The sequence below is a fragment of the Orcinus orca genome, chromosome 10 (assembly GCF_937001465.1).
Source record: "Orcinus orca chromosome 10, mOrcOrc1.1, whole genome shotgun sequence".
In the NCBI taxonomy this organism is placed as follows: Eukaryota; Metazoa; Chordata; class Mammalia; order Artiodactyla; family Delphinidae; genus Orcinus; species Orcinus orca.
The window spans coordinates 72,456,574-72,481,923 of NC_064568.1; the positions used below are offsets into that span (position 1 = coordinate 72,456,574).

General features: G+C 39.4%; 1 protein-coding gene across 12 annotated transcripts; it reads left to right on the top strand.

The window, feature by feature from the left end:
• The first annotated feature begins 149 nt into the window (after positions 1–149).
• On the top strand, positions 150–25,039 carry NFYA (nuclear transcription factor Y subunit alpha). Of its 12 annotated transcripts, none has more exons than XM_033424062.2 (12): positions 484–749; positions 3,021–3,251; positions 5,253–5,338; positions 6,359–6,506; positions 8,067–8,153; positions 10,877–11,023; positions 14,664–14,795; positions 14,987–15,092; positions 16,257–16,423; positions 18,755–18,928; positions 19,708–19,809; positions 22,437–25,039. In XM_033424062.2, the coding sequence occupies exons 4-12, from the start codon at positions 6,432–6,434 to the stop codon at positions 22,488–22,490; spliced, it is 1,044 nt and encodes a 347-aa protein (XP_033279953.1). In that variant the 5' UTR covers positions 484–749; positions 3,021–3,251; positions 5,253–5,338; positions 6,359–6,431; the 3' UTR covers positions 22,491–25,039. The 12 variants fall into 12 exon arrangements, with proteins under 12 accessions (XP_033279954.1, XP_004267674.1, XP_004267676.1 ...); XM_033424060.2 differs by lacking the exon at positions 484–749 and adding an exon at positions 1,150–1,295; XM_033424063.2 differs by lacking the exons at positions 484–749; positions 3,021–3,251 and adding an exon at positions 150–371.
• Positions 25,040–25,350: the final 311 nt, after the last annotated feature.

Below are 25,350 nucleotides of genomic sequence, written 5' to 3' on the forward strand. Positions count from 1 at the left end.
GGTACTATACTCAGGGCGGTGTTTGAAGGTTGAAGGGTTGAAGGGTCTGGCGTGTCTAGAAGGCGCCTGCGTATTCCTTCGGCCGGGGGGTGTGATCCAATCAGAGAAGTGGGCGTGGCTTCAGGGGACGCCTGAGCAGTGCTCCTTCAACTGGGGGTGGGGCGAGCCCGAGCTCGGGTTAGGGGGCGTGATCTCAGAGGCGCCTGCGCGGAGGCAGTTGGAGGGAGGCCCGATTCCCTTTTGTTCGGCTTCGCCATTTTGCTAGGCAGCGGCAGTGGCGGCGGCAGCGGCGGCTGGAGCCTCTGATTGGGTTTCGGGGTCCGGTACTGGAGCCAATCAGCGCGGGCAGCGAACCGGGGGAGCGAGGCACGGTGAGTGTGAGGAGCCAATATCCAGCGGCCCAGAGCCGGCCCCAGCGCCCCGATTGGCGGGTCTCGCTGACCACTCAGGAGAGGCCCAGGCGCCCGTCGAGCCCGGGGAGTCAAGCTGAGCCTAGCCGAGCTGGGCTCCCGACGGCCCAGGCTGGAGCCTGCGAGCGCCCCACGGCACTCCCGGCCGAGGCCTGCAGGGGGCCGCCCCGCGCGGGGATGGCGCCCTCGGGAGCAGGCATCTCGGGGTCCAGAGCCTCGCAGGGTGCCAGAGCCAGTTGGATGCGATGCGTCCCCGTCCCCCCGACCCTTAGGCACAGCTTCTCAGGCCCCAGGCCGGGGGGTGTTGAGTTTGCCTGCCACCAAGGCCCCTAAGCTCAGGTATATACACACACGTGGGCCCGGGGCCTTGGCGGTTTCCTCCTGGTCCTTCCGGCTTCACAGTTAAGCCCGCCCTTGCATTCAACACGCTCTGGCCCTCGGGACGGGAAGTCTCCCCCCGCGGGGCCCGCGCACCCCACCCCTCTGTGAGCGGGTCTGTCTGTCTGCAGCCCTTCTGGGTCGGGAGGCAGGCCCGGGGAAGACGCGCGCCGCAGCCATCGGGCCCGCGTGCAGCGCGGAGAGGGGGTGGGCCGAAAGGGGGGCCCCGCCCACCCCGCCGTCCCCGCTGTCCCCCTGATCGGTGGAGGGGATCCATTAGTGCACCCACTCCCCGGCCCCGCTGCGCCCCACCTCCCAGCACGCTCGTCCCGGGTCTCCGGCCCGGCGCCGTTACCACCCCCTTTTGGCTCGTCATTTCCTCTCTTCCCCGCCCGGATCGCCGGGCAGAACTGCACACCTCCGTCTTGGAGCGCAACCAGGCGGTCATCCGTCCTTGCCCGGGCTGTAAGGCCTGTCCATTCGGTGCCTGGAACCTCACTATAGAAGGTGGCGAGCCCTGTGCATTCCTTTTCCCGGAGGCTGCACAATTTGCTTTCATTAGTCTTATCTGTTGTTTTTCATCTTGTGAACTCTCGCTCCCTTGGGAATGCACAATTATTTTCTTTTAACCTTTCTGTGTCACTTTGAACGTGTCAGGTTTCACTCATTAGCTCAGTCCACAGCCATCTCTTGGTTTGTTTTTTTCCAGTATGTTGATGTTTTCTCAGCAGGTATTTATAGAAACGTAACAGTCTTGTGGGGTTTTGGTTAGGGTGAAAGGAAATCTCCGTTGACAACCAAGTATCGAACAGTTCGTATGTACCAGGCTTCCATCTGTGTGCTGGGGAGGGAGTGGGTAGAGGTCGATAAGAACCTTCCCAGCCTGGTGGAGATTGACAGGTGAACAGTAATTAATATCTCACGGTTAGTGCTGTAACGGGGCCAGGTTCAGTTCTGTGGTGCACTGATGTGTGAGCTACCAACAGCCCCGGTGGAAGGCCAGCATTGCCACACTTTTGATTGGCCTTGAAGGATAATGGGATTTCTTCGGACAAGAAAGAATGGAAGAGCATTGCTCACAAAGAGAAAAGCAAGTGCAGAGGCACCAAGCTTTGCTGTGTGTTCAAGGGGGAAGAAAGTATAGGGCAGTGGGCAGTTGCCGTGAGAGTTTAGGCTGGAAAGCCCAGTTGGTAAAAACACTTGTATATCTTGCTAAGGAATTTTTCGGAAGCAGTTATTTTGTGGAAATTCGGATAGGAGAAATCTAGAAACACACTTTTTTCTAAGATTGGAAAAATAAGTTTCTGGCTTATGGGGTTCTGCTCCACAATAGCAGCTGACTTTGGGGGAAAAAGGAAGATTTTTCTCCTAGGACTTTAAAAGTTTTTACTCATGTGAAGCACCGAGTGCAGCAGTCCTTGCCACATAGTGTAGGCCTTTAGTATAATCACAGTTACTAAGGTCATACAATTGGTAGGTTGCAGAAAACTACTCCTGAGGAGTAGTGCTCTTTCCACTACTAAAAATTTGAGGACAGTTTTTGTTTTCACTTTTTGTAATGAGTTTTTCATTGTTTAAGTCATTTTTAAATTTTATTTTTTTTTATAAAAAATAAAATAAATAAATATTTTATTTATTAAATTCTTAAAATATCTAACAGATGGAGCACTGTGGTTTAGATATTTTTTAGAATGTTTACATTTGCCTTTGGACTGGATGAATACCTTGGTACTTAAAAATGGTTATATCTAGTCACTAAAACACCAGCAAACATTTTTGCTAGACTTCTTTCTAAGCGACAGTTATAGTCTGGTCACTTTTTTGCTAAACCCTTCTAGAGACTCCACCTATCTGCAGAAAAATTTAGCCTGGAATGTTGAGATACAGTAATCTGGCCTTAGCTTTCTCTTGACATGTGGCCTTGTATATACTGTTCATATGTGGAAATTTTTCTCTCCTTGTTTTTATGCTCTATCCTCATTTGGAGCACTCCATTCCCTCCCACTTCATCACATATATAAATCCTGCTCATGCTTAAGACCAGGTCAGATGCCACATTTTTCTAAAGCCTTTTTATCGATTCCCAATTGGAAGAACTCTGTGTCCTCCATACTCCCATATTTGTTTTTCTCTTAGGGGTTCAGTACAGATTTTTACTCCTTTACTAAATTTAAAGACTCTTTGAAGTTAAAATCTTAGTCACAGTTTTACTTTTATTTCTAAAACCTTCAGGACGGTGTCTGACAGGTGGTACATCATTAGTGGAGATTAAGAAGCAAGTTAGGAACTGCAATACAGAACCTTTTGGATGATGGGGAAGCTGGACAGCCCTTTGTTCTCTAGTCTTTTATCAAACACAGATCAGAACCTGTTTGTTGAGTTGTGAAGTCAATTTAGTGGGCCAATGCTGGTAATTTTTTACAATAGAATAGAAACTATCACAGTTCATCTTATGTTATGAAGGTAAATATTCATGAAACTTTTGTTTTAGTTACTTTTTTAATATGTTGCATGTGCATTTGTGATGTGAAATGTTTTTCTTACTGTGAGTTGTCAACAAAGTTTGAAAGCTGCCGTTCTAGTTTTTACCTGGTAGTGATTGTCAAATATGATAATTCTATGGGGTTTTTCACTTGCTTATAGTTGAGTTTCTGGAAGTTTTAGCTTTAAAATAAAAATGTGTGTTGTTCCACAATGAATGGATTCCTAAGTAGTTAGCTGCATTTCAGGTTCTGCAGCTTGAAGTGAAGAGGAAGGGAAATTTTCTTGCTAACCGGAATAAACATACTCACTTTCTCTCTTTGAGAAAAAAACATTCAAACTGTGAGTTAGGAGTGAGAGCTAGACAGACTAAAGCTGGCTGGCTTAATTCTGTCAGAATGTGGCCGAAAGGCACTTGAGGAAAGACGACGATGTTTGCAGTTCTGCTAATTGAAGCTCACAGTAATGGGAACATGTGGCTTCATAGAAGCCAGTTGCGTCCAGCCTTCACCATTAGCAGTCTCAATATCATGCTCCACGCTGAATCGCTCCCTCGTTAATATGACAGAGAATTGCTGTTAGACTTGAAGCTGCTTCCTTTTGACCCTTCAAAGTATAGTGAATTTAAGTGTTTTTAAATTGCAGCATTTGTATTACCAGGATAAACTAGTTAAGAAGAAAATCTGCATGACGTTTTATTAGTCATTTCCCTGCACTTCCAGTGCGATGTAACCTTCTGGAAATTAGCGGTCAAGGAAAAAATCTTATACAGGAAGGGGATTTGGGGTGGGATGGGTTGTTAAAATATAGAGGACATTCCTTCCTGATCCTTATTTTTTTTAATCAACTCTTTTGAGATATAGTTTAGACATAAAGGATAATCATTTTACGTGTACATTTTGATGAATTTTGACAAATTTACACACCTATGCAACCACCAGCACAGTGAAAATATAAAACATTTTATCGCCCCAGAAAAGTTCCAAATGCTTTATTCCAGTCAACTTCCCACCTTCCCCTCTTCCCCCTTTTCCATTTCCAGGAAACCACTGATCTGCTCTCTGTCTCTAGATTACTGTTACCTATTCAGGGTTTCATATAAATGCAATCACACCACTGTTTTGTATCATGACCCTTAATTTTTAATTTTATTAGTTTAGAAATATAAATGTATTGTGTGTATTGCAGTTAGAGACAAGATAGAGTTCAGGGAAGACCATTCGCTTCCCTGGAAGAGCCACTTCGTCTGGCTGCAAATCTGATTTTCTGTACTGTTCCCAGAATCTCTCAGGAGCCAACTGAGTCACCCAATTCAGAAGAGACATAAAAATCAGAAAGCCAGTTTTTCAGTATGCAATGAGAAATAACTATCAAGTTTACTTGTGTTTCTGATCATATATGCTCCCTGTCGGCTACTGTATATGTAAATCCAAATTATAGCTAGATGTGTGCTTGGTGAGTATTCCATTAGAGCAAGGGTAGTGAGTTGAAGAACCACATCACCACACACCATCATGCTGTGATGACATAGTCATCCTGTCACTTGTTTATAACTCTTACACTCTTATACTACATACCAATTTGGTTATGAGTAATAGGCTCAATCGATTTTTATTAGATTTTCCTCCCAACATTTTAGTATAAAAATTTTCAAACATACAGTAAAGTTGAAAGTGTTTTACAATAAACACCTGTATACCCTTCATCTAGAGTCTACTGATAATGTACTATACTTGCCTTTTCAGAGAGATACCTATATATATCTATCTCTCCATCTATTCATCCATCAATATACTTCTTCCTAATATTTGGGCACGCACTTGAATATATTTTGATTTCTTCACATCACGTTGAGACACCTTACAGTCATTCTGGGTGATTCATATCCTCCACCATGTGTGGATTTGTGGAGAGTGGTGCACTGCTTTGCTGCTGTGATGTGCAGATCATGTAACCCACATAACTTTGTCATTCAAATTTTAGAATTCATGAAGCCCTGGAGAAAAGTTTGGGGAAAGATTTATCTACATTTTGCTTATATACAGCTGTACCTCCCCCATGTTTCCAAGGTGAATTACCCTTTGATAATTTATATAATTTAAAATTTTTGAATCAGGTCTTTATTCAAGGTTCTCAAATATCACTTCAGTTTATCTAATTGTGTGCTTATTTCAAAAAGGAGCTTTCAGCTGTTAAAGTGTATGAGAATAGTAAATTTGGGCATTGACTGCATATTTGATATTAAGAGCTTACAAATTTTTTAATGTTTTGAAGTAATTGTAGAGGCACAATGTCATTGTGATAAAACGATAAAGAAAAGAATCTACTCTTTGGAGATAGATGCTGACGTATTTTTGGAGTTTGGAATAATAAAGTGTCTGGGATTTGCTTCAGAATAATGCAGGGGTGGGTGGAAAGTGGATAAGATATATGTGGAATAAGATTGACCATGGGTTGAAAATTGTTGCAGTTGGGTAATGGCCATAGGGGTTCATTATAATGTTCTCACTATTTTGATACATTTTTGAAAATTATCATAGTAAAAGTTAAAATTATACAATAAAGGGTGGGGTATTATTAGGCATTCAGATTCATGACTGAGGAAAACTTAAACTCTTTTCAGAGAAAATCATAGCCTGCTGTTTCTGTAATTCCTTTTTATTCCTTGCTCTGGATTAAAACACAAACTCCTAAACCTTTGCTCGGTCTTTCTTACTTAACACTACTTAATGGAGATTTTGATAAGCAACGTGTTTGACTTCAGGTCTGGGTAATTACTTACTAAATAATAAACCCTGAAATTTTAAATTGCTTGCCATGTGTAGTGCAAATGTGTTACAAATTAAAGAAACTGTTCTCTAAAGTACATGTGCAGACCTGAAAATCAGTGTTAAATAGGCCTTGTAACAAAGTGACGTTGTAGCTTAATGAGAATTTCTTAAGTGTTGCTCTAGTAGTTTTGAAAGGAAAGTTTGCTGATGAGAAATGACAGAGCATTTTTTACATATGTTAAATAGCGTTATCAAGGTTAAGCATCTGGTGAAGGCTTTATTAACAATCTCACTTTACTTTTCCTACTTTTCTAATAGGAGTGCATCCTGAAGTCTTCTAGGATCTCCAGAGTGAAAATCACTGTGGTCAAGACTCTAACTTGGAGGGACCATGGAACAGTATACAGCAAACAGCAATAGTTCAACAGAGCAGATTGTTGTACAGGCTGGACAGATTCAGCAGCAGGTATGGAAGTAAAACTGCTTTAAACATCACAGCAAAAGAGCTGATAATAGCACTGCTCAGTAGCGGAATTGAGAGGTCTCAGATCTTATAAGAGTGGGTCTGGTGACTTGTGCTGAAGTGCTTTTCAAAGATTGGATTTTTTGCAGTTTCTCTCATTTTCTCTGTTCAGAAGTCTATATCCAGTCCATAACCACTTAGAATTTGATTTCATGGGAGCCTGGTTTAATAGTAAATTGCCCCCTTTTATCGTATTAGAAATCAAACACCTAGTCTGTTTTCAGATGGAATTATGCAGGGGTTTTTGTTCGTCCTGGATTCAATTTGGTTGTTTCTCTTACTGATTAAGCTACCTTGTGGTCTAGTAAGGCTTTGGCCACAATAAACAAACCAAGATAGCTTCTAAGAAATCCACTGTCCTTTGATTTGATCCATCACAGTGCTTATTTTGAAAAGCTCTAGTTTAACATGAGGATAATATTTAGATAGCCACACTTATGGATAAGCACATATTAGAAAGGAATTCCCTGCTGCTGGTTTATCCTAATTAATATAGGTTGCCTTCTTGAATTTATACACAGATTACATTTTCTGATGATTTATACCTGGCTTTATTTTAGGAAAACTTCACTGGTTTTTTCTCCCTGGAAGAAAAGAAATTTACTATGCATTGATTTAACCTTAGACCAAGATTGGGAATGTTTTATTTCCAAAATGGAACTTAGATAATATAGAAAAGTAGTTAGTAGGGAGGGCAGAGGATGTTTTGATGTGAGTTGTTCCATCTAATGATCAAAGAAAGGAGCTACCCTTGATTAAAAGAGATTAATTATCGAAATTCCTTTGCTGGCTTTTCCTTCCACGTAACTGCAGCTTCCTTCAACTGCCTTGGTAGAAAAGGGGATTCCACAGAGGACCCTCCATTCATACCAATGCCCTGGTGGGTGAATTCTTGTTCTGTCAGAACTTACTATTAGGAGTAATAAAAATTAGGTTGAATCTGTGAAAACATTGCTTCTAAGGTAGTCCAGCTGAGTAGGAGTAATCCTAGTTTGGGGACACAAGAGCAGTGACCTCTTGAAGATGATTTTGGCTCTAGTGATTACCTTCATTCTTCCTTTCTGGGGATTGCATTTCAGTTCCAGAAATTCTTCATTGTAGCTTCAAAGCTGCTAAAACCTGATTAACTTTTTTGTTCTTGTGAATTCAATTGAGGAAATAAAAAGAGCTTTAAAATAACTTCACGAAGAAGGATCAAATACCTATTTTTGGAGGGAAGGACTGTGTTAAAATGTTTTTGTTAATGATGTCAGCTATGTTGGGTTTTTTGAGTCATGGAAGTGTGTTTTGAGTTCCACTCTGGGGACAAAGGGCTAATATCTGTAATCTGTTACTTCAACAAAACAGCTTCAGTATAGGGAGTCTACAGTTTGAAAGTCCTGTGTAGGGTGGGGCTATTGAAAGAAGACCCTCCCTCTCCCATAAGAGGTAAGGTGACCTCATGTCTTGAACTATACATTTCCTTCCTGACACATTTCAAGCTCTTCCTGTTCCTGTTCTCAGCAGCAGGGTGGTGTTACTGCTGTCCAGTTGCAGACTGAGGCCCAGGTGGCATCCGCCTCAGGCCAGCAAGTCCAGACCCTCCAGGTAGTGGTGCCCTCTCTGATTCTCTGTAAGCACTGCATGAACTTCTCCTCTCCTCATGTTTGGTGCTGTTTGTGGTAGGATCTCATGGAGAAATGGCAAAGTCAGTTGCATGTCTTTGATGCTGCTAACTTGTCTTTGAGGCTTAGAAGATGCCAGTTTCCTAATGTTTCATGCTAAATCATGTAGTGACCCCAGTATCAATTTTCTGAAAAGTGCCATTTGGCTAATGTTTCTTTGGGAATGTCTGGGAAAGAATCAGTATAAGGGACAGGAAGAAATTCTTACAAGTGGCTTTAGAACCTATTTAGAGATCAAAATGTAATAAGATTGCATGGTAACTTTTCTTGAGTTTGTATTATGATAGTGGAGAAGAAAATATATACATTTTACTAGGGTAGATTGTGCTTTATTTTTATTAAAAGGACAACTTGGCTGTCCTGTCCTGCAATAATGATTGCACTTGACAAGATTGATCTAATCTCTGAATCTTGTTAATCTCTTAACTGCTATCTTTTCATTACCTTTCTTGGGGAAATAATGACTTGTCTTATTGTTAGATCTGCAGAGATTGCCCCATAGCTCTTGGACAGAGGTGGAATATGCTTTCTGTAAGTCTTAAGTATTATAGCCACCATAAGAATTCCTACTTAAACAATGCAGTTTCCTAACATTATGTATGACCAAGATAAATATGTAAATTGGGGTTATATTTTGGCCGGTTCCTATATAAAGATAAGTGAAGAAGCATAAGTCTTTTCTGAGTTTATAGGTTACTTTAACTAAAATGACCATATTTTTGAGAAATTGACAAGATTTGAGTACCCTGCCTTTTTCCCTCCATTGAATGAAAATGATTAAGAGTAGGACCTAGAATGTAAAACTGGCATCTCACTTTATTATTAGTGCTGCTTAGCAAGTATCCTGCAGTGAACTACCCCTTATTGTAATCATTTCACTTTACCCTTTCAGCCCCACTCCCAAACCTGCCACTCATAGTGTTTGATGATGATGTACAGCCAATTCCGCACATAAATTAAGCTGAAATAAGCTGAGCTCATAGGTACTCCCAAACTATATTCAAATCTCAGTTCAGCAGTTTGTTATTCATGTTTCTCATGCTTGCTTCATCTTATTGAAATATAAAACAGTACTGTCATTAACCACTTGTGGAATGGGAATGTAACCTGCTCTTAACTGTATGGCTTCTTGTCTGATGCATGTATGCTTGTATTCATTCACATGTTGTAAAAACAGTGGGTTCCTTGGAGTCTCAAATAGTTCATCGTGTGCATATATAGGGAACAGTGTGCCAATGAAGGGAAAAGTTAAGATGATGGATAGCCAGAAAATTACTAATAGCTGTGGCTTAAAACTTGTGTTTCCTACTTAGGCAGATTTTATTTAAAGAAAGGGAGGTACTTTATGAAAATAATGGAAACCTTTCCTCTAGCGCTCTCACTATTTTGGAGAATTTTAAATACTTCATTCAGTTAGTCATGCAATAAATATTCTGGAAAGTCTTTCCTCATAGAACATATGCAAGTCTTTAAAAAGTAAAGTGGAATTTCTCAATGAACAGTTTAACAAAACACAGGATTTGAATGTTCCTGAAGATTATGATATGCTTGGGGGTCGGGGGAGGCTTAATATCTAATCTACTAATCTAGGACAGATCGGTCTTTTAACTAATTCCTCTTATTTGAACATACTTTCACTAGCATTAAGAATGATTATTTCAGATATACGGATTTTCTTTTGATCTGTTACAAATAATTCCTCAAAACAAAGATAGAAAGTTTGGACTTTTAGCTATTCTATTGAACTAAAGTGGCTTATTTTTTGGCTTTCAGAATGCAGTTGGCTAGATATTTTTATATTGAGACTCAAGATGTCACAGAGCACTTACAATGCCCCAGCTTCTAGAGTAATCCATTTACTCATTGGAGCTTGAAAGTTGGGAGTTTTTGGTGCACTTGAGCGCTTTGTATAATTTTCATATTTGTTAAAGCTAAAATAACTATGCAGGTATTGCAGGGTCCAGTGTGAGAAGTTCCACCACAGAGATTGCAAACTGACCAGCAATATATTTCTAGGCGTTTTTGCTAGTGGGCTCCTTGAACAACCACAGGATTAGAATTCTTAGTGAGGTGAAGAGGGTAAAAGATATATGTTTCATTTATGCTTGAGAAACTGTAGGGAGGAAGGGCATTCTATAAAAGCTCCCAGAGCTGCTCACTACCTAACCTGGAGTGGTTGCTAGGTTCAGTTTGATTTACTCCTTACAAGTTACTTAGAATTTATTTGCAGTCAACCACCATCCCCACCATCAGCCCTCCCTCTCATTGCCTCCTCTCCAGCCTTCACTAGAGAGTATTCCTGGATATTGGTCTAAAAACAAAAATAATAGCCTTGATGATTTGATTAAATACTTCTCATGGGTTTAGCCTGTATTTGATGATAAATGCCTTGTATCTATTGAGACTTCCCAAAGACTGCTTATTCTCCATTATATCTGACCTTAAAGTATTCAGCTTGGCATTTAGTCAAAGATACTGTATTTTCAAAGAAGACTACTTGAGGATGAGGACTTGAGACTTATTTTCTTAGTGTCTCTCCTACCTTCTCCTCCTCTAGCAAGGCAGCAGAGTAGATGCAGTGATTGTCTTTTGGTAAAAACCATTTTGTGTCTTATGTTATTTCATTGTTCTTATTTTACTTTATTTTAGGTCCAGGGGCAGCCATTAATGGTACAAGTCAGTGGAGGCCAGTTAATCACATCAACTGGCCAACCCATCATGGTCCAGGCTGTTCCTGGTGGACAAGGTCAAACCATCATGCAAGTACCTGTATCTGGGACACAGGGTTTGCAGCAGGTGAGTGGTATTGTTAAAAATGTTTAGACAGAATAATAGGATACAGGTTTTAAGAAATAGGTTGTTGCAAACTGAAAATTGATATTGCACTTAATTGTTTCTTACCTTCTGTTCGCATTTAGTCGATTTCCCACCTTTGTAGTGTCAGTGATATAAAGCAGAACTATACAGAAATTGGACATCTCTGGTAAGGACTAAGATATTAGACGTGATCTCAAATCAATGTAAAGAATATAAAAAGAATCTAGTTTAATAAAAGTAATTCATTGGTGTGATCTCAGTTGGCACTTTTGGGCACCGGGGGAGGGAATTTTATAGTCTTCATTTCCTTCCATGTAATTTATAACTTGAGTTACCTAGGAAGTGATGGAAATATTTCAGTTCAGACCTGTCGCACACACCTCAAGCTGTACTTAGAGCAAAATTTATAAACTTAAATATTTTAAAAGAACTGCAAATAAACAATGGTATTTCTCTTAGAAAGTTGGGAAAAGAACAAAATGAGCAAAAGATTGGTTAAAATTAATGAAGTAGAAAACCAACAAATGTAGAAAAGTAAATAAAAACTGATTCCTTAAACAGACATATAGTTAGGTAAATCCACTGGAAAGACTGATTTGGAAACAGAAAACAAAAGTAAACAGGACACACAACTCTGTGGCATCAAATTTTTAGAGGGATTTTTATCTTGTTGGCAAAAATTTTAAACAGTAATTATATCCAGTGCTAGAATGGGTGTGAAGAAAATGAAACACTCATTATTTTTGGTAATTTTCAAATTCTAAAGCCATTTTGGAAAGGTATCTCACTCTTAAATACATAAGCCTTTTGATCTACCTGTCCTGCTTCTGAGAATCTATTCTATAGGAAGAAAAGCATCAATATGTAGGGGAAAATATACAAAGACATTTGTACATGCAGCATTCTAGTAGCAAATAAATAAATAAATAATTGTAGCCTGAGTGTTAATAAGGATAAAGAAATGGTTGAATACATCATACTTTATTCATGTGGAGTGTTATGTCCTTGTTAAAAAGGATGAACTGTTGACTTTGGGTGAGGGGTTAATACTGAAGTATTGTTAGTGAGAAATAATTTTCAGAGAGGTATATACTTAAGTCATCTCACCTTTGTAATTAATAGCTAAATCCCAATGAGTATATATGTTTATGAACTTTTTACTAAAATTTTCTAAAGCTGTTTACATCTTTAATTTGTTTTAACAGTTACAATTATTTCATTAATGTCTTCATTTTTCTGGAGGAATGTAATATAAGTTGAAAGAATTTGGCTATGCTTGATAAATCAAACTTTTAAGTTTTGCATATTCCCTTGTAGTCTTGTGCACACCTTTCAGACATAGTTATACACATGCATATAGTTTTCATTGTTGTGTGTTTGGTGTTTTTGTTTGTTTTACTTTGCTTTTTTTTATCCCCCACATGATTTTCTTATCATTTTTAATTCCTTCATAATGGTCAATTTGATGAATCAGAATTTCTAATTTACAAAGTGTATTTAGGGATTTTTGTTTCATTTTTCTTTTTTTGCTTTTATAGGTAAGATTACTATAAATGTATTCGAATTTTATAGCTTTATTTTTTCAGTTGAATTTAATCTTATGGTAATTTCTTTGGATTGGAAGAATTGGTTGGGCAAAGGGTAAGATCATTTTTAATGCTTTTGGCATATTTTTGCCAAGATAGAGTTTTAGTTAGGATTAAAAATAGTTTCCATGTTTCTCCATGCATAAATGTGTGAGCCTTTAAATATATTTTAGTGTGTGTACTTGCCTCAGTTTCACACTGCTGTTTCATTTCTGTCCTTGCTGTCATTGCCTCGTCTCCAACCCCCCCTTGCCACTCCCTCTTCTCTGTTGAATAGAAATAGTGTGATTCAGTGCTAGGAACATTGTACCACGAGTGCGATGACCTGACTTCATTCACAGGTCTGCCATTAAACAAACTTTCTGATCTTGGCCAAGTCATTTGAGTGTCAGTTTTCTCATTTGAAAATGCAGTTTATATCAGGTGATTGCTAGGGTTCATTTCAGCTCTAAATTCTGTGATTTTTCAGCTCTAAATTTGGGGATTTTTTTTTTTTTTTTGGCCTTTAAGAGACATTGAAATGGTTATTTTATTCCCCTCCCTCCAAGCAGGACTGTAACTAATCAAACCATCTTGGAAAATTTATTTTCTGTTAATGTTATATAATATGGCTCTAGGTAAGATCCCATAGCCTCCCTTAGAATGCTTAAAATTTCGATCCATTTTTATTAGAGGTTGCTTTAGTGTTTTTTGAATAACTGTGTCTTTTAGAAGTGTACTTAACCTTTTTTTTGGATTGCATCTTCTGTTTTAGAATTCCAGTGAAATCTATGCTCTCAGATTAATATCCCTGGCTTGATATAGACAATGGAACTAAAGTAGAGAGCCAAAAAATAGATGTAAGAATATTGGAAATTGGTATATAACAAAAATAGTATAAAGTATCAGTGAGGAAATGGTTTAAGAATGATATCAAAAAAGAAAATTATTCTCTACCTCATGCTATATCAAAAATACTTGCTAGATAGATTACAAATCTAAATGGAAAAAAGCATACTTGGAAACATTTATATTCTCTTTACAGGAATATTTTCTTTATGCTGTGGGGTAGAGAAGGATTTCTTAAAGACAAAAAAAAATTGATTTGACTACTTTAAAATAAAAACTTGTATACATCAAAATATATCATAAAACAAAGGTAGAAGACAAAATTTGGAGAAGGTATTTTTAACACTTAACTGGGTTCGTATCCAGAATACATTAAAAAAAAAATTTATGTATTGATATGAAAATAACAATCCAGTAGAAAAATGGGCAAAGAATATGAATAGATAGAAGAGGAAACCCTATTGACCAGTAACACGTATTCCTTGCTATCCAAAACAGGTAGAAAAAGATCCAGATAACCAGATAAATTTCTTTACTTGTTTATTTACCAACACTTTCTAATTTAATTTGTTAAATCTCAGTTTTGACTGCAGGGATGTCTGATATGATAGTCTCAACCTTTCTATACAAAATCTTTTAAGGATTTTATATATGCATATTTATAGAATCCCAGTTGGAAAAATTAGGAATTACTTAATTCTTTTTCAATATGTTATTATAAAAAACTTCAAACAGACAAAAACAAAGAGAATGGTATGGTGAATCCTCATCACCCATTTTAACACACAAACTAGTATTATGTTTAAGTAAATCCATTTTCATCTGTATTCCCCTACTCAAGGGTTATTTTGAATATATGTAGTACCATTTCATCTATTAAAAATATGGTATATTAGGTATATTTAGGGTATATTTTTAAATGAACATGCTTTTAAAAATATATACACATGCCAGCCTATCATCGTTTTAAAAACTGACGTTGATTCCTTAATATCATCCAGTACCTAGACAGTGTTCAAAATTCCCCCATTGTTTCATAAATGGAAAACAAGTTATCTCTAATTCATAATAGAGCAAAACAGGACTTCTTTTTTTTCCTCTTTAGGGCATTCCCTGCCTTCTAGAGGAATTTGGGTAACTAACACTCCAGAACCATAGGAGGCCAGTGTCAGCAGGACACTAATCTTTTATGTTCTGTTCCGCAGATACAGTTGGTCCCACCTGGACAGATCCAGATCCAGGGTGGGCAGGCTGTGCAGGTACAGGGCCAGCAGGGCCAGACCCAGCAGATCATCATCCAGCAGCCCCAGACAGCCGTCACTGCTGGCCAGACGCAGGTAATTCCACTGTCCACTGTGTCAACACAGGAGCACAGCTGCTTTGGGAGGGTTAGACAACTGAGTCAGATATTTCACATGTAGTAGAAATGGGGAAGAAAAATTTCTTTTTCTTAAAAAGGACTACATAGTCCTTTTCTTTGTGGTGTCTTTGGAATGCGTTCAACTGTGGCATTATTTATTTCCTACAGACGCAACAGCAGATTGCTGTCCAGGGGCAGCAAGTGGCACAGACTGCCGAGGGGCAGACCATCGTCTATCAGCCAGTTAACGCAGATGGCACCATTCTCCAGCAAGGTACGTGTGCCCGTCATTTCTGTGGCACTTTGGGGGCATCCTTCTTATCCTGAGCAAATGACTGCTTTCGAAATTTTGTGGCAACCTCTATACTACATATTTTTGAAAAACAACAAAATTTCCTCTAAGTCTCCGTTGATTGTTAGTTCCTTGTCACCAATATGCGACCAATGTTGATTCCATTTGTAGAACTACAGTGGTTGTTAAAGACAACCACTAGGACCCTACGGATTATATAAGCTTTTTATTCTTTCTGGGGAGAAATGTTTTCTAAATAGAAGGTTAGAAATATGGCGTTTCTTTAGTGGTAGAGACGTACATCATAAGTCAAGTTGGCATTTATTGCTATTGCTGCTTTTTTTTTTTTCTGGGCCACTCTTCATTATTAATTTATTCCAAGAAGACTTATATGCCCACTGTGTATATGTAGCACATTACTAAAGTAGTTTTCTTCTCAAAGACCCTCTAGTCTAGTAAGTGAGACATGCATGTGACCAAATAAACACAGTGCATAGCCCTTATTAGAGGTCTGTATTCTATGACTAAAGGTTTGACCTGTGATTAAAATTTGGCAGTATACAAGATCCAGTGAGTGCAGTAAGCGTGCTCTCCCATGACTCGGGCCTGAATTGGCAGGAGCTCAGAGAATGATGAACAAATTCTCAAGTGCTGCTGTTGATAGCTTGGGGGCTTGGAGTACCTGGTTTAATTGGAAGTTTTAGTCCTGCAGCTGTTTGACTCATTGTCAATTTAGGGTAGACAAATTAAAAGTTTATAAAAATCTTCATCCTGAAGCAGGTTATTCATATATATAAGAACGGTTGATATAGCTGGAGTCATACTGGCCCATAGAAAGGGAAGCCTCCAGACTTTCTGGTCACCCATTGAAAACTATTATTGGAATACCCAGTGAATTACCCACTTCAAGGGTAGTTTTATTCAGAACTGGAACCCCGATAGTTGATAGAATTTCTAAGATTGTGATTACTTGGATTATATACAGCAAACCAGGGAGAGAATGGAGGAGAGCTTCTTTTCCCCTTGTGCTATTGAGTATGTTTTTCTAGGGTGCATAAGTGTGTGCCACATAGAAGAGGGACTAACTGTGTTCCCTCCTTTCTGTGTACGTGTTTTTTGTTTGTTTTATGTTTTATTTTCTTAAAGTTACAGTCCCTGTTTCAGGCATGATCACCATCCCTGCAGCCAGTTTGGCAGGAGCACAGATTGTCCAGACCGGAGCCAATACCAACACAACCAGCAGTGGGCAAGGGACTGTCACTGTGACACTACCAGTGGCAGGCAATGTGGTCAACTCAGGAGGGATGGTCATGGTAAGAAAATTGATTTTTCATTTCACTGTTCTCACCTGTAATTTGTTTTTCCACGTATCTTTGTCTTTGAAAATTTCTTCAACTTGCAATTTGATATCTCTCATAAAGCTTGTTTATAATGCTGACCTCTTGGGATTGCAGTTAATCCCTTAAGACACTTACAGAGATATACTTTTACAATAAACATTACAACAAACCATAATTCATTCTGGGCACCTACTATGTGCCAGAGACTATTCTAGGTGCTAGAGATATAGCAGAAGATAAACAGATGTATTTGCTTTTCTGTAATCTTATTCATAATTCAAATAATGAAGGGCGATACAAACTACTGATCTTCGGGAATTGGAAAGTATATTGCCCAGAGTGGGTAAAACAAGAAGTAAGTTCAAAATTAGAAAGATTGTAATCAATAGAGAAACCAAAAACTGTGATGTAGATATATTGGGAAGATAGGGAAGGAGAGTTGGGTGGTGTGAGTGAAAGCTAAATCCTCATATATGTCAAAATAGGGTGCCAGTATACAGTACCTAAAATGGATAAATTAAGAATGAGTAGTAGAAACCTGCACAGAAGTAGAGGAACTACCAGAAAAAACAATACAACCATTCAAAGTTGTTATAGTTGGGAAGGTAGTGGGGCACGGGAGCCCGTTACTTGTTTCCTCATACATTTAGTAGTGTTTTGTTTTTGTTTGTTTAGGAAAATATGGGTTGAATTATATAGTAAGTTAACAATTTAATTAAAATTATTTATATAACTAAAAGCATTTAGTAGCACTTGGTCAATCTGAACCTATGTTCCTTTGTGTTTTCCTTGTGCTCTTTTATTGCCATATGATTACCATTCATGACCATTAGATGGCAGCAGACATTCCTAGAAAATGGAGCAGTTGTGTAGACGAAAATTTGGACATGGTTGTGTCATTTCCCAGTATGGCTCCTTGGCCCCTATTACAGAATCATCTGGAATGTTTGTTGAAAATGTAGGCCTTCATCATCAAAAAATCTACAAACAATAAATGCTGGATGGGGAGAAAAGGGAACCCTCTTGCACTATTGGTGGGAATGTAAATTGGTACAGCCACTATGGAGAATAGTATGGAGGTTCCTTAAAAAACTAAAAATAGAACTACCATACCACCCAGCAGTCCCACTACTGGGCATATACCCTGAGAAAACCATAATTCAAAAAAGAGTCATGTACCACAATGTTGATTGCAGCTCTATTTATAATAGCTAGGACATGGAAGCAACCTAACTGTCCATCAACAGATGAATGGATAAAGAAGATGTAGCACATATATACAATGGAATATTACTCAGCCATAAAAGGAAACGAAATTGAGTTATTTGTAGTGAGGTGGATGGACCTAGAGTCTGTCATACAGAGTGAAGTAAGTCAGAAAGAGAGAAACAAATACCGTATGCTAACACATATATATGGAATCTAAGAGAGAAAGAAAAAGGTCATGAAGAACCTAGGGGTAAGACAGGAATAAAGACACAGACCTACTAGAGCATGGACTTGAGGATGTGGGAAGGGGGAAGGGTAAGCTGTGACAAAGTGAGAGAGTGGCACGGACATATATACACTACCAAACGTAAAAGGTGGCTTGTGACCACCTAGATGGGTGGGAGGGAGGGAGACGCAAGAGGGAAGAGATAGGGGAACATGTATATGTATAACTGATTCACTTTGTTATAAAGCAGAAACTAACACACCATTGTAAAGCAATTATACTCCAATAAAGATGTTAAAAAAAATACCATATGTTAACACATATATATGGAATCTAAAAAAAAAAGGTCATGAACCTAGGGGCAGGACGGGAATAAAGATGCAGACCTACTAGAGAATGGACTTCCGGACGTGGGGAGGGGGAAGGGTAAGCTGAGACGAAGTGAGAGAGTGGCATGTACATACATACACTACCAAATGTAAACCGATAGCCAGTGGGAAGCAGCTGCATAGCACAGGGAGATCAGCTCGGTGCTTTGTGACCACCTAGAGGGGTGGGATAGGGAGGGTGGGAGGGAGACACAAGAGGGAAGAGATATGGGGATATATGTATATGTATAGCTGATTCACTTTGTTATAAAGCAGAAACTAACACCATTATAAAGCAGTTTTACTCCAATAAAGATGTTAAAAAAAATAAAATGCAGGCCTTTGGTGTAAATGTTCTCCAAGAATCTGCATTTAACTAAGTGTCCTATAAAAGCTGCTTTTTGTAGCATTCAGAAGAAAACTAACAGGGACCAATAAACTGTCTCCCATGTCCATACTTCATGTCACTAGTTAATAAGCTCTGATTTTCTTTTCACACAGATGGTACCTGGTGCTGGCTCTGTGCCTGCTATCCAGAGAATCCCTCTCCCTGGGGCAGAGATGCTTGAAGAAGAGCCTCTCTATGTGAATGCCAAACAGTACCACCGTATACTTAAGAGGAGGCAAGCCCGGGCTAAATTAGAGGCAGAAGGGAAAATTCCAAAGGAAAGAAGGGTATGTATAACATTGGGAAGGATACAGGATGAGAACGGCAGGGTTCTACTTTTGAAATTACTTTTATGTAGTTTGTTTCCTTGAGTACCTTCCAAACATTGAAGTTAGATAGCTGTTACCTTTTGTAAAAGCATTTATTATTGCTATATGGAGCTGCAACTGCAATATTTAAAAAATATGACATAAATAGGGTGGTTTTTTTTATCTTACGTAAAAGAAGTCCAGAGATAAATTGTCTTGGGCTGTGGTAGCACATTTCCAGTCCTCAAGACCCATTCTCCTCCTTTCTTACTGTCCTGATATTCTTAGTATGCTGTCCATGGTCCAAGATGACTGTCTGGGCTCTAGCCTCGGAGCAAAGGGAATAAGAAAGGCATTCTTTCAAGGAAACATTCAAGAAGTTCCATACATCTCACTAGCCAAAATTTAATTACATGGCCACACCTAACTGCAAATAAGTATAGGAAATGCAGTCTTTTTACTGAGCAGCCAACTAAAATTTGGTTTGTTATTAAAGTGAAAGAGAGGATGTATATTGGGAGGTAGGTAGTGATCTCTCTCATACCTTTGGGGAATCTTTATTTAGTTATTACTCTTTTGGCATTTACATTCTTATGATAGTTAGATATGGTTAGCTGCTGTTTATGTTTTCTCCAAAGATTTCTCCATAATACAAGGTCATAATTGCCCCCGGTGGCTTTGATCACAGCTGTCCTAAACTTTTGAGCATTAGACAGCTATGCTAGTTTCAGCTAGTAGTTCTATTTTTCTTATTTTAGAAATACCTGCATGAGTCTCGGCACCGTCATGCCATGGCACGGAAGCGTGGTGAAGGTGGACGATTTTTCTCTCCAAAGGAAAAAGATAGTCCCCATATGCAGGTAAGAAGATTTATACCATTTATTCTTGTCTTTACTGCCTTGTATTTTCTTGGGTGGAAGCCTTCGCATTGTCCTCCTGATATTTTCAAACTAGGTACTAATCAGTCTCTAAACTAGATGCAACATTGTGTGTCTTAGAGCCCTTTTCACCTTAAAAGAACTAAGGTCTTTAATCAGTGGCCTTTTTTCCTTCCAGTCTTTGCCAGTTATTACTATTAATTCCTTCTTGAAATTCTCACTTTTCTTGATTTTCAAAGAACAGGTTTGTTTCTTAGTGTAGTAGTAGCAGCAGCAGCAGCAGCTAACACTTAACTGCTATGTGCCGGCCATTATGTTAAGCACTTTTCTTTTGTAAGCATTTTTTCATTGAATCTTTACAACAAGCTCAAGCCCCATGAGGTAAGAATTATAGTTTCCATTTTACATTTGAATCTGAGGTTTAGAGGGGTTAAGTCATTTGCCTAAGGTAAAATATTTAATAAAATGGTGCAACTGAAATTCATACCTAGGCAGTGTAATTCCAGAACTTAGTCTGTAACCATACTGGTTCTTACATCTAATTTCACTGATTATATCTTATTGGCATTTCTAGTCAGTGTGTCCAAAATAGAACTGTTGGTTTTTATTTTATTTTTTTATGACTAAACCAAACACTCATCTCAACAAGTGACATGTCCATTCACCCAGTTATTAAAGCTACAATTGTCCAATTCTTGAAGTCCTCTTGGTTTTAACTCTAAAATATACTCTGAATCAGCTTACTTTGTTCCCTCGTAACTGCTGTCAGGCTGGTCTAACCTGCTCTTCTTTGCTTCAGTTACAGCAGCTGCCTCGTCTCCCTTCTTCCCCTCTTGTGCCCCTCTAGTTCACTCTCCACATCTTAGTGTGATCTTTCTAAACGTGTATCATATCACCTCACCATCCTGCTTAAATCCCTTCTACTCCCACCCTTTTCCATTTGCACTTAGACTAAAATACAGAGTTCTTACCATGGCCAACAAGACCCTGCATGATCTCGCTCCTGCCCACTTCTGGCTTTATTTCCTCCTGCTGCTTGGTCTTTATGCTCTTGCTATAGTGTTCAGGAACCTTTGACTTCAAAATAGTAGCTGGTCTGTAAAGCTTTTCACGCCATCCTTTTGCTTGGCTATCTCCTTCTTTTAGGTCTTGGTTTAAATCTGAGAGGCCATATCCAGAGGTCTCTTCTACCCCATTATTTTCTCACATCTTCCTTTTCTTTTGAGTGCAATATTGATAATAATCATATTGTTTTATTTGTGTGATCGTGCAGTAGTTGTCTCCTTCACTAGACTGTAAGCTGTGTAGAAAGTCGAGGATTGTTGTTCTCGATTGTACTTAGCATGATGCCCACTTAAGAACAAGCACTCAGTGAATGTTTGTTGAATTAATGCATTCCTCCCATTTACTGATGCTTTATTCTGTATACCCATCACATCCCACCTGCACTACTGTCAAATCTGTCTTTATAAGATGGTGCTTTCTTAATCATGTCAGTCCCGTGCTCAAGGATGCATGCTAGTTGCTCATTGCTTTCTGCAGCAGATCTCAAACTATTTCTGTAAGTTACTTAGCCTCACTTTCTTCACCATTAAAGTGGGATGCTGTTGATACTTTATAGGAATGTTGGGATTTCATGCAGTAAGTCACATTAGGCACCTGTTTAGCACAGTGCTTAGCGCATGGCGAGAGCTCAGTAGAGGCTGGTTATTGTTCATGCTCACTGATCAAGACCCAGCCTCTGGTCCTACCACCTCCAGAAATGTTTCAGCTTTTTCTTGGATCACACCAGTTGAGGCTTCAGAGTGTTGGTGTGGAGGAACTGAAGGTGGTTATTGTGGAGTGTTGCAAAAAGCTTCCAAGGACTGATCCCCTCCCCCCTTTTTTTGCCACACTGCACGGCTTACAGGATCTTAGTTCCCCGACCAGGGATTGAACCCAGGCCATGGCAGTGAAAGCGCCAGATCCTAGCCACTGGACCGCCAGGGAACTCCCAAGGGCTGTTCCTTGTCTGAACACTGCAGGTGTTTTGTAAAAGGCAGGCAGTAGGCAGAGTTTAATGGAAAGAAGATTAAATCGGAGTCAAGAGATTTGGGAGTTAGTTCTTGCTGGGCTCCTCACTAACTTTGTGACTCTAGTCCAGGCAAATCACTTCACCCATCCAGGCTTCAGGTTTATCTACAAAATGAGTGCATTAAAGTAAATAAATTCCAGCATCCTCTCCAGCCCTGCTAAGTGCTCAGTATTTAAATATGATGATCAGAAAATATACAACATGACTTGGTTTCTCTGGGTCTTTTTCTTAGCCGCCTAAGGACCCTTAATCCTTAAGCATAGAGCACAGCATAGGTGCTTAGAAAAGAGAGATACTCTCAACTCTGGAGTGTTTATTAATGGAATGCCAGGCCAGACTTGGAATCTTTTTAAGAATAAGATGTATTGTCTCTTCTTTGCTAATGGAGCTGCGTTTCAATCCGTGTGTGCAGACTTAGATACATCACAAGCCTTTGGTTTACTTAGTTTGTGTATTTCCCTTGGTGATAAGTAGTGAGAGCCATGAGTTCCCAGTTCTTTTGCAAAGGACTTTAATTGTTATGCTTTCTTTGTAGGATCCAAATCAAGCAGATGAAGAGGCTATGACACAGATCATCCGAGTGTCCTAACCCCAGGCCATGTGATGGAACTGATCAAGGTCATGTTCCTCGCACTGTTTCCCACTGTTCCAAGGAAACTGATCACCTCTTCCAATGGGACACTGACGATTACATTCTGCCCTTTTCTACAGGACAGAAACCACTTAGTTTTTAATAAGTGGCTTAGTATTATAATTGCAAGGATGTCTGGCAAATTGAAGTTGCAAGCCTTTGACTCACCCTTTCAGTCAGGACTTATTTCAGACTGTTGGTGACATTGACATTTCATGGATTGGGATGATGCAGGGGACCCATGCCAGCCCAGCAGTACCACACCTAGCACTTAATGTTGACTGGTGATGCGAGCCAGCCATCTCAGCAGAGGACAACGACCTTCTCAACCTAAACTGCAGTCAGGGAAGCTGCAGCCCACTCCTTCCCATGGATTCCAAACAGCACCCATCCCTCTGATGGGGGATCTCAGGCTGACTAATGGACACTTTGTATTCAGAGATGGTTTCCAGGCAAGGAAGCTTCATCTCATGATATGGAAACAATAAATTCTCTGAGATACATGCATCTAATCTGTGGTAATAATAAGAATCCCTTCTACCCAGATGATAGGTTGGTATTTTTGGACTCCAGCCAAGAAGAAGCTAACTCTGGGGATAGACTGATAAAAGACTCAAGCACTAAAAATACAGCTGAATCTCTTAGCTTTGACAAGTTGTGGTCTGCTTGTCTGTCGACAGGTCATATGGACTGTAGTTCTTGCTGTGGTTACTTTTAAGACAACTTAGAGTGTGCTGGGCCTTGACACTGCCTTTCCTAAGTAGAGAACAAAATTATAGAACTTCTGTGCCGAAGTGCTGAGGACATTTGTAGTAACTCCTTAACAGAGCAGAACTAGAGATTTTCAATCACAGGCTTTGTGACAGCATTTGGGGAATAGAAAGGTTCATGTTTGTTTCAGTCTAGAAGGACAAAGGGTAGTATGTATACTCTGATGTTGTCATAGCACGATTCACCAGTGGATGGATACCTGGGATGGATCATTAAGATGAAGAGAATAATTTACATTTATACTATAACCTTTTAACAAGCACGGAAAGGGAAAAGTCTGAGATTTGGTCCTTGACAATTTCTGGAAAGCACTGTTCAATCAAGCTATCCTGGACATAGTCCAGGTTTGCCTACTAGAGCTTGAGATGTATGTTGGCTTCACTCCTGCGCTTTGTGCTGGCCCTGGAGAGCGAACATTCTCATTCTTCCCATGGCAGCTGATTCTTTGGTGCCAGTTTCCGTTTGTTTCCCCTTTTCTCCGTAGGCATTGTGCGGAAAGGTTTTCACGTTGCATCCATGTTCTGGGGATAAACTGCGGACTGGAAATAGAGATTCCTGCAGGGTCAGGAACAGGACCACAACTCCCAGAGTGGATTGTGCCTCAGTAATCTGTTTCTTTTCTAAACGTGGAACCCTGGGAGAACTAAGATGATATTTCAGAAGAGTTGCTGTTTTCTTGGAAACAAAGAAGGAAAACAATCCTTTTGAAGAACATTTGGGTTTGATTTAAATACCAAGAGTAGAGATTGGCTCTTTCTTTGATTTCACTCTAGCTGTATTAAGAAGGAAAAGAAATTAAACCCTCTAAAGAAAACATCACAAAGGGAAATCACTGTAGTGGTACAAAATAGAGGTACAGAGCTATGCAAAGAAAGCAGGAAGTGAAGTATCTCCCTAGTCCCTTGAATCTAGTCGTCTGTCCTGGCTTGCGGATGTTAGGCAGGGTTGACCTGTGGGCTCACTAGAAACTTCTGGCTCTTTATGTGAGTTTCAGGTGTTAACTTTATTCAGTAAGCCCCAAGTTCTTCAGATGATAGATTACTAAAAACAATGAAGAGTTTATATCCTTTGGTTTGTTTAGGAACCTTCAAGATGCAGAGTTCAGAAAGAAATTCCTCAGACCTAATTTCTAGTACTTAAGCCAACAACAGTTCTAAAATGCTATTTATTTGTGTCTGTAAGTTTGTACATAGTAATACCAACCTCATATTGTTGCGGATTTTTGTTTTCACGAGTTTGAGTTTGGTTTTATTTGAAATGCTTCAGTTGTCATTTTGTCATTGCCATTTCAGGTAGCTCATGGCCCTTCTATTGTGGTCATTTTAGCACATAATAACCCACAAAGTGGGGGTGAGGTTTGGATTCTTTTGTTACTAGAAGTTCTTTTATTCATTTGTCCTTGTGACTAGTGATGGCTTCATAGATGCAAAAAGAGTGAATGGATGAGTGAATAACTGGTTTAATGCATAGTTCACTTCTTGAGTGCTTTTTTCCGCAGGATAATTGTAAATATATATTTTAATTGCACTGGTACATTGAACATGTCAGTGTCTATACCACTGGACCAACAGCATTTTTCTGGCTAATGGGTGCCTGATAATAATGTCTTGATTTTCCTTTGGGACTCAACTATACAGAAGGTTTTTTCCCTCAGCTGTAGGGGGAGCACAGGTGATTGATCATTGATGTCATTTCAATTGTTATTTTTTAAAATAAATTTATAAAATGCTTTAAAAGTGTCTTGAATTTTGAGGAGTCTACATCCCCTGGGTTCTGGGTTGTGTTTATAATGCTGATATTGTGAACTCTGTAAACACACATGTAAGCTCTGGACAGTGTGTCAAATTTGAGAGTGTCCAGCCTTTCAGCTGTGTCTCCCCTTGATCCCTTTTCCTTCCCTTTCGGCCCTCCCACCCTACTGAGGAAATATTTTCTGTCGCCTGTGGACTGATCATACATTTGGTCTTCCCACTGTAAGTGTTCATGAAAACACGATGAATTAATTCCATGAGTAAAATTAGCCCTTCAGTTACCAACAAAACAGCAT